Source organism: Trichomycterus rosablanca, chromosome 3, assembly GCF_030014385.1.
Source record: "Trichomycterus rosablanca isolate fTriRos1 chromosome 3, fTriRos1.hap1, whole genome shotgun sequence".
Taxonomy (NCBI): Eukaryota; Metazoa; Chordata; class Actinopteri; order Siluriformes; family Trichomycteridae; genus Trichomycterus; species Trichomycterus rosablanca.
The window spans coordinates 2,010,794-2,020,000 of NC_085990.1; the positions used below are offsets into that span (position 1 = coordinate 2,010,794).

At 41.4% G+C, this 9,207-nt stretch overlaps 2 protein-coding genes across 2 annotated transcripts in view; one reads left to right on the top strand and one right to left on the bottom strand.

The window, feature by feature from the left end:
* LOC134310157 (tetratricopeptide repeat protein 24) overlaps positions 1-9,207 on the bottom strand; it is a 184,471-nt gene that overhangs the window by 163,297 nt on the left and 11,967 nt on the right. The gene's annotated exons all lie outside the window — the stretch shown is intronic.
* Positions 799-1,805, top strand: LOC134310761 (uncharacterized). The gene is made up of 3 exons (XM_062992404.1): positions 799-1,325; positions 1,413-1,553; positions 1,654-1,805. Exons 1-3 carry the CDS (start codon positions 890-892, stop codon positions 1,719-1,721), a joined length of 645 nt encoding a protein of 214 aa, XP_062848474.1. The 5' UTR covers positions 799-889; the 3' UTR covers positions 1,722-1,805.

The following is a 9,207-nucleotide window of genomic DNA, read 5'->3' on the forward strand; positions in this document are numbered from 1 at the left end:
ATGGCCCCGCTGAACCTGGTGGAAGAACCAGAACAGGTCATCCTAATAAACCAGTGGAAGGAACATGTAAAAAATAGGGTTCGTTTCATTGAGAATGAGATCAAAAAGGCAGAGAGGCAGGTGGACCAAGAGGAAAAACCAGACCAGGTCGTGAAGAAGGCCGAGAGGCAGGTGGACCCAGAGGAAAAACCAGACCAGGTCGTGAAGAAGGCCGAGAGGCAGGTGGACCCAGAGGAAAAACCAGACCAGGTTGTGAAGAAGGTAGAGAGGCAGATGGCCCCGCTGAACCTGGTTGAAGAACCAGAGCAGGTCATCCTAATAAACCAGTGGAAGGACCATGTAAAAAATAGGGTTCGTTTCATTGAGAATGAGATAAAGAAGGCCGAGAGGCAGGTGGACCCAGTGGAAAAACCAGACCAGGTCGTGAAGAAGGCCGAGAGGCAGGTGGACCCAGAGGAAAAACCAGACCAGGTTGTGAAGAACGTAGAGAGGCAGATGGCCCCGCTGAACCTGGTGGAAGAACCAGAACAGGTCATCCTAATAAACCAGTGGAAGGAACATGTAAAAAATAGGGTTCGTTTCATTGAGAATGAGATCAAAAAGGCAGAGAGGCAGGTGGACCAAGAGGAAAAACCAGACCAGGTCGTGAAGAAGGCCGAGAGGCAGGTGGACCCAGAGGAAAAACCAGACCAGGTCGTGAAGAAGGCCGAGAGGCAGGTGGACCCAGAGGAAAAACCAGACCAGGTTGTGAAGAAGGTAGAGAGGCAGATGGCCCCGCTGAACCTGGTGGAAGAACCAGAGCAGGTCATCCTAATAAACCAGTGGAAGGAACATGTAAAAAAATAGGGTTCGTTTCATTGAGAATGAGATAAAGAAGGCCGAGAGGCAGATGGACCGAGTGGAAAAACCAGACCAGGTTGTGAAGAAGGTAGAGAGGCAGGTGGACCCAGTGGACACAGTGTTAAAACCAAAGCAGGTAGGAAAGAACCAGATTGAAATAAAGAAGCCAAATTTAGAGGAGAAAATGGTCCTCAAAAACCTGGAGAGGATGGAGAACAAAAGGCTGGAGAAGCAGGTGCTTCAGATGGACCAGATGACAAAGGTAGAAGAACGAGTGGATCAGGTAGGTTTGAAGACTAAGGTTAATAAACCTGAGAAGCAGGTGTGTCTACAGGACAGGCAGGTGGTTCTAGTGAACCGGGTGAAGGAACCAGACAGGGATGAAGCACCTGAGCACCAGTGGACAGAACTGGAGGAGCCAGCAGCTTTGGAGCACCAAACATGGAAACTGAAGGAGCAGAACCTGGATAGAGGATGCACTGAAGGTACATTTGAGGGATTTTATAGATGGATGGTGGTGATCTGATGAAGGTGAACATTACAAACTGAATCAGGTTGCATTTCTCCCTCAGATCCACTGAAGAACATCTCCGAGGCGTCTTCAAACCTACCGGACCACGAGCAGCTGCAGGACGACGTTCTTGTTCCCCCCATCGTCGAAGCCCAACCTGGAGAGTCCGGGGCTCTGATGGAGACCGCGCGTGAAGATGAAGGTCTGGTTTCAATTCAGAAATACACGTTATACACGCTAGGTGGAGTAACGCTGGAGTTTCCTGTAACACGTGTGCATGTCGGCTCTGTGTTGCTGTGTAGGTGTCCCGATGCCGAAGTCGAGGAGAGCCAGCCTGAGAACCAAACGGTTCCAGTTCTTCAACGCCTGAAGCTGAGGTGGTGACGATCCGGAGATCATCCAATCACACGCCGACTTTTCCAACATCAAAATAACAATAAAGTGCCTTCATGAACATGTTGGTTGGTTTGATTTTGTGTACGTTGGGTATTGAGGGTGGACCGATAAAGATCCAATCGCTCCGATCCCCCTTTTCCACCGACGTGGAACGGTTCCGGTTCTGGTTCCAGATAAAAGAGGTTCCAGACAGCGAACTAGCGTCTGATCTGGTGTCAAGTGTAGATGTTTGGGTGCTGTGCTGGTGTCTTGTATGCAGTGTTGCCAATTTATCCACTTTGTCGCTGTATTTAGCGACTTTTTTTCTTTTCTTCAAAAAAGCGACTAGCGACAATTCTAGCGACTTTTTCTGGTGTTAAGATAAGATAAGATAAGATAAGATAAGATAAGATAAGATAAGATAAGATAAGATAAGATAAGATAAGATAAGATAAGATAAGATAAGATAAGATAAGATAAGATAAGATAAGATAAGATAAGATAAGATAAGATAAGATAAGATAAGATAAGATAAGATCGCCTTTTATTATCCCACAGGGGGAAATGTGCAGTGTTACAGCAGCTTTCAAGAATACAAAAAATAGAAAAAGACAAAGTGTTTACATGTATGTACACATGTTAAGAAGTAAGAATATGTCAAAATTACTAAAATATAAACAGTATTAATAGAGGAAGTTAACCAAAAATTGCACAGTTATTAAAAATATTGCAAACTGGCAACCCAAGATGGCAGCATAGATAACTTGCCCCCGATCAGTACTCGTTAAAAAAAAAAACGAATTCGATAATTTCGATAAAAATTAATACATCTGAAACAGAGATGGAAAGGGGAGGAAGACCAAGACGACAAATAAACCAAAAGAACCCGAAAAAACAACCCGAATTGACCGACGGAGACGGAGACGATACAGCAGATGACATGGAGGGAGAGGAAGAGTGCATGGAGTCCGAGGCGGCTGCGGTGATTCGAACAGTAATGAAAGACATCGTTAAGGAAATCCAGGACTTTAAAACCGAACTGAAAATAGAGTTCACCACATTCAAAGAAGAAATCAAAAAAGAAATGAAAAAAAGAACTGGAGGATTTTAGGAAGGACATTAACCGGCGGCTCACGGAAACAACGACAGAACTAAACACACGAGCTACAAGAATCACGGAAACTGAACAGAGAATCGAAGAGTTAGAAAACTGGATCATGGAGGCAAAAGAGGCTCTGCTTCAATCTATAAAACCACAGAGAACACTACAGGATATGCTGCCAGACCAAGAGGGAAGAAATCGGCGGAATAACATCCGCATCTTTGGCATGAAAGAGGGAGCAGAGGGCAGCTCGGTAACACAATTCATTAAACAACTTCTGAAAAACTAACTGCCTCTGCCGACAAACATGGATCTACAAATACAGCGGGCACACCGAGCCTTGCTGCCGAAACCAGACGCTGATAAACCCCTGAGGTCTATTGTGGTGAATTTCCTTCAATACACGGTGAAAGAGACGGTGCTGAGGGAAGCCTGGAAGAAAAAAATTCACTACCAAAACCGAGCACTCTTTTTTGACCATGACTACGCCACCGAGGTGGTCCGGAAAAGAAAGGAATACAACGGTATTAAAAAAGCCCTGAAGGAGAAAGGAATACGCTTCCAGACGCCCCTGACGAAAATCAGGATCCACTGGGAAGCCGGTCCGCGGACATATGAGAGTGCACAGGAGGCGGCGAAAGAACTGAACCAGAGGGGAATCACGGCAGAGATACCGGGGAGAGGTGCGACCAGAACCGGGATGGAGGAGCGACTCCAGCGGGCACTATCGTGGAAACGAGTCGGTAGCTCAGAAGCTACTGCTCAGCGAGCCGAACAGAGACTCCAGGAATTTCAAAGAGATTAATGGACAAAGAGGTAAGCAAGTGCACTCGAAAGACTAAATAATGGCTATGGACGAATAGATTAATACTGTTTGCACCCCTTGAACTGGTCATAATATTGATTGACTGTCTTCACTTGTTATATCTGATCGGTAACTAAGCGCATATTCTACGCTAGGAGGTTGATGCAGAGACATTATTGGACAATAAGACCAGACCTACCTAGCGAGGGGCCCCCACACGTTGCGGGACACTCCCCTCACCCCACGAAAGTAACATGGGAGGCATGCACATGGACACATGCCTACTTTTGGAATCTAGATTATTCCCTGTTTTATATCAAACTGTTCTATGTTCTTACAAAGTTGTTGTTGGTTATCATGGTTACGATATGGTTTCAGGAAAAGTACAAGACCCTACAAAAACAATATGAGTAACATCTCGCTAGTGTCATTAAACGTGAATGGGCTGAACAACCCAATTAAGAGAAGCAAGGTAATTCTCAAAATGAGGAAACTTAAAGCACAGGTCATTTTCTTTCAAGAGACACATCTATCTCAGGAAGAACATGAAAAGTTGAAGAAATTTGGTTATAGAAACACTTTCTATAGTACATGCAAACGGAGCCGCAAGAGAGGGGTTGCAATAATGATACAAAACTCAGTCAATTTTAAATGTTTGAAAGAAATTAATGATGAAGAGGGACGATACGTTATTGTTAAAGGAAAATTAGAGAATGAGATAGTCACAATAATTAATGTATACGCTCCACCAGAAAGTGATAAACCCTTTTTAAAAGCCTTATTCACAAACATAGCATCAGAATCAGAAGGTATTATGATCTGCGCTGGGGATTTTAATGTACTTCTAGACCATAAGATAGATACAACAAGCACAAAAAGAAGTAAGGTTCACTTAAATTCATGAATATGTCATTAAAGGAACAGGGCATGATGGATGTGTGGAGAGAACTTCACCCAACAGTGAAGGATTATACACACTATTCCAACACACACAACATTCATTCTAGAATAGACTATGTATTTATGAATAGCTGGGACATACACAGGGTGAGAGAATGCAAAATAGGAGTGGCTGATATTTCTGATCATAACACGGTCCATTTAACTGTGCACATTAATAGCAGACATAGAAACACGATTTGGAGACTGAACAGTGGCATCATGAACAATAAAGTAATAATTGAGCAAATTAGAAAGGAAATAAAAATATATGTCGAAGAAAATGAAACGGAGGAAACGAGCCCAACTATCCTATGGGACACATTAAAGGCTGTAATTAGAGGAAAATTAATAGCTATAACATCAAATCAAAAGAAACTAAAACAAGCAGCTTATCTCAATCTAACTGAAAAATTTAAAAACCTAGAAATAAAATATCAAAACACCCAAAATACTCAACTCCTACAGGAAATGAAGACCACGAAAGGGGAAATAGACAAAATTCTAGGAGGAGAGATAGAGAAAAAACTTCGATCTGTGAAACAGGAATACTATAAAACTGGTCCTAAAGCTACTAGACTACTGGCAAGGCGAATTAGAAAACAACAGGCACTAAATACAATATCCAAAATCAGAGATCCTCAATCAGGCCTATTAAAATATAATGTTATAGAAATAGAAAATATATTCAAAGACTACTACAAAAATCTATATACACAACCACCCTCATCCAGTGAGGAGGCGAAAAGACAGTTCCTTAATTCACTCGATTTGCCAGCTATTGGGGAACTACAAAACAAAGATCTTACAGCCCCTATAACACCAGAGGAAATATCCAAGGCTATATCCAAGCTTAAAGCCAATAAAACCCCTGGAGGTGATGGTTTCCCATCAGAGTGGTACAGAACTTTTAAAGAGGAACTGGTACCTCTCCTTGTGGCCTCCTTTAATTGGACTCCCAAAGAAGGCCAACTACCACCGTCCTGGAAAGAGGCGATAATCTCAATAATTCCCAAAGAAGGTAAAGATACTGAATACTGTAACAATTTTAGACCAATATCAGTCCTAAATGTGGATTACAAATTATATACATCTATTATAGCACAAAGATATGAGAAATTTATAAATGACCTAATTGACGAGGATCAAACCGGTTTTATTATAGGACGCCAAACACAAGACAGCATTAGAAGGACCATCCAGATAATTAACACAATACAGACTAATAAAAAAAGTGCTGCATTGCTAAGTCTTGATGCTGAAAAAGCCTTCGACAGTGTAAATTGGTCCTTTCTGTATTTAGTATTAGAACGATTCGGATTCGATAAAGACTCAATTAATTGTATTAAAACTATCTATCAAAATCCTACAGCCAGAATAAAAGTTAATGGGAGCCTAACGGAGAGAATAACTCAAGAAGAGGGACGCGACAGGGGTGCTGCTTGTCCCCGCTCCTCTTTGCCATATATATTGAGCCATTGGCACAGGCGATCAGACAAAATGAGGAAATAAAAGGAATTAATATTAATGGACAAGAACATATAATAAGCCTATTTGCGGATGATATCATGATATACCTGGACAGCCCCAATACAACTTTTACTCAGCTGATGCATCTTATAAATACATTTAGTGAACACTCAGGATACAAAATAAATGTGAATAAGACACAGATTTTGACCTTTTATTATACTCCATCCACACAAATCATGAAAACTTATAAATTGAAATGGCAATCAAAAACTATTAAATATCTTGGTGTGACTCTGACAAAACAATTAGCTCATCTCTATAAAGCAAATTATGATCAAATCCATCTCCAGATTAGTAAAGATATAGAGAGATGGTCGACCCTACCATTAGATTTTAACTCAAGAATTGAAGTAATTAAAATGAACATCTTCCCTAGACTACTATATTTCTTTCAATCCCTACCTATTAGGATTCCACAAGAAAAGTTCAAAACCTGGGATAAAATGATTTCTAGATTCATATGGGATGGTAAAAAACCACGGATAAGATATTGTACATTACAATTAGAAAAAGACAAAGGAGGTATGGCACTCCCTAATTTAAAAGATTATTACAGCTCAGACCAATAGTCAAGTGGTGTGATGAGGACTATAGTGCAAAGTGGAAAGATATTGAGAGAGGGGTGACAGACATTCCAACCCAGGTACTGATTGGCAATGCTAAACTAAAGATGTCACTACAAGACCTGATTGATCCAATAACTTTGCACACATTGAATATCTGCTTTGATCTTGTCAAACACCACAAATTAGAAAAAGATTTAAAATTGTTGAGTTGGTTTGCATATGATGACAGATTTAAGCCAGGCTTAAATGATCATAACTTTAGAAACTGGGGTAGAAAAGGGCTTACAGCTATGTGCACTTTGATAGAGAATGGGAATGTAAAGAACTTCCAGGAATTAAAAACACGGTATGGATTGGAAAATGGAGACCATTTTAGATACCTGCAGTTAAGGGATTATTTTACTAAGGAAATACAAACAGTGAAAACCTTGAATGGTATAACTGATGTGATGATCAGGACATACAGTGGATTTAAACTTAAGGCAGTCTCAGTGCCGAAGTCTAGGACACTCAGAAGCTGCCTCTACTCTGTACATAAAGGAGAAGTGGGAGAGGGAACTGAACATTAACATTACTCTGGATGAATGGCACGATATGTGTAAGACACAACACACAACTACAAACTCGAGAACATGGAGGGAATTCGGATGGAATAACCTGACCCGTTACTTCATCACACCTAAATTAAAGAGTAAACAAACTGGTTCCCAACATACATGTTGGCGCTTATGTGGAGAGAGAGAAGCAAACCATGCACACATCTTTTGGGACTGTCATAAACTTAACACATTCTGGGGAAATGTAAATAATATGATGAAAGACATTCTAGGATATGTAATACCCAGGGAATGTAAAGTTATGTATCTTGGAAATTTAAATGATTATGTCTCAGAAAAAGATAGATACTTAACCAAAATATTATTGATCACATGTAAAAAAGCAATAACAAGAAACTGGTGCAAAACTGAACCTCCCACTATAACCCAGTGGCTAAAGATCATAAGAGAAGTCTGAGAGAGAGAAAATGTCTTTGTGAATAAATGGATAAAATGGACACAATATGACACAGTGAATGATGCCTAAAGATTGATTGATTTACCTCTATGTATTTGTATTTTGATAAAGGATACCTGTAACCATTACTGATATGTTTTTGTTTTTTCAATTTCTGTTTGTCACATATGTTCTTTATGTATGTATGTATGTAAAAATTTCAATAAAAATGTGAGTTTAAAAAAAAAAAAAATATTGCAAACTACAGCAGTAAAGTACAGAGTAATGTAAAAAATTACAAAGATATAAACAGTATTTATAGAGGAGTTAACCAAATATTGCACAGTTTAAAAGTATTGCACAAAGTACAGCAGGTATTGCACATAATTTAAAGGTAATTGCCCAGAGTTCTAAAAACCAAGTGAATTATTGTGATGGTAATTGTCTACGTTTGGGGCGGTGCTGGTTGTATAACCTGACAGCAGAAGGAAGAAAGGAGCTGCGGTATCTCTCCTTTAAGCAACGTGGGTGAAGAAGCCTGTCGCTAAAGGAGCTGCCCAGTGCAGCCACAGTTTCATGAAGCGGGTGATCAGCGTTCTCCATTAAGGATGACAGCTTGGTCATCATCCTTCTCTCTCCCACTGCTTCCACCGAGTCCAGGGTGCAGCCCAGGACAGAACTCGTCTTTCTGATAAGTTAGTCCAGTTTCTTCCTGTCTGCTGCTGTCATGCTGCTGCCCCAGCAGACAACACCATAGAAAATGGCTGATTCCACCACCGAGTCATAAAAAGAGCTGAGAAGGGCCCCCTGAATTCCAAAAGAACGAAGCCTCCTCAACAAATACAGTCTGCTTTGGCCCTTCTTGTACAAGGCCTGTGTATTGTCTGACTAGTCCAGTTTATTGTTAAGGTGAACACCCAGGTACCTATAGGAGTTAACAATCTCGATATTCCGTGCCTGGATGCTCACCGGTTTCAGTGGATGTGGTTTTGACCTTCGAAAGTCAACTACCAGCTCTTTTGTTTTGCTGGTGTTGATCTTAAGGTGGTTCTGTCCACACCAGTCTACAAAGTTCTTAATGAGTTCCCTACACTCACTGTCGTCTCCATCCAGGATGTAGCCAACAACAGCCGAGTCATCGGAGAACTTCTGAAGGTGACAGGTTGCTGTGTTATAGGCGAAGTCCGCGGTGTAGAGGGTGAAGAGAAATGGGGCCAGGACTGTCCCTTGTGGAGCCCCAGTGCTGCAGAGGAATGTGTCAGAAACACAGTCCTTAAGCCGCACATACTGTGGTCTGTTTGTTAAATAGTCCATTGTCCATGTGGTGAGTTGATGATCCACCCCTGCACTCTCCATCTTGTTCCTCAGTATACTGGGTCTGATGGTGTTGAATGCACTAGAAAGGTCGAAGAACATGATCCTCACAGTGCTTCCTGTGAAGAAGGTAGATGATTGCATCATCCACCCCAATGCCTGGCTGGTAGGCAAACTGTAGCGGATCCATCACTGGTTTAACCAGTGGGCGGAGATAGTCCAGAACAAG

What these genes read in the sequence shown, in the direction of transcription:
- LOC134310761 (XM_062992404.1), top strand. Translation starts at nt 890, where the DNA reads ATGGACCGAGTGGAAAAACCAGACCAGGTTGTGAAGAAGGTAGAGAGG. An exon ending in GGATAGAGGATGCACTGAAG is followed by an intron (nt 1,326 to 1,412) that starts GTACATTTGAGG and finishes TTTCTCCCTCAG; the next exon opens with ATCCACTGAAGAACATCTCC. An exon ending in GACCGCGCGTGAAGATGAAG is followed by an intron (nt 1,554 to 1,653) that starts GTCTGGTTTCAA and finishes GTTGCTGTGTAG; the next exon opens with GTGTCCCGATGCCGAAGTCG.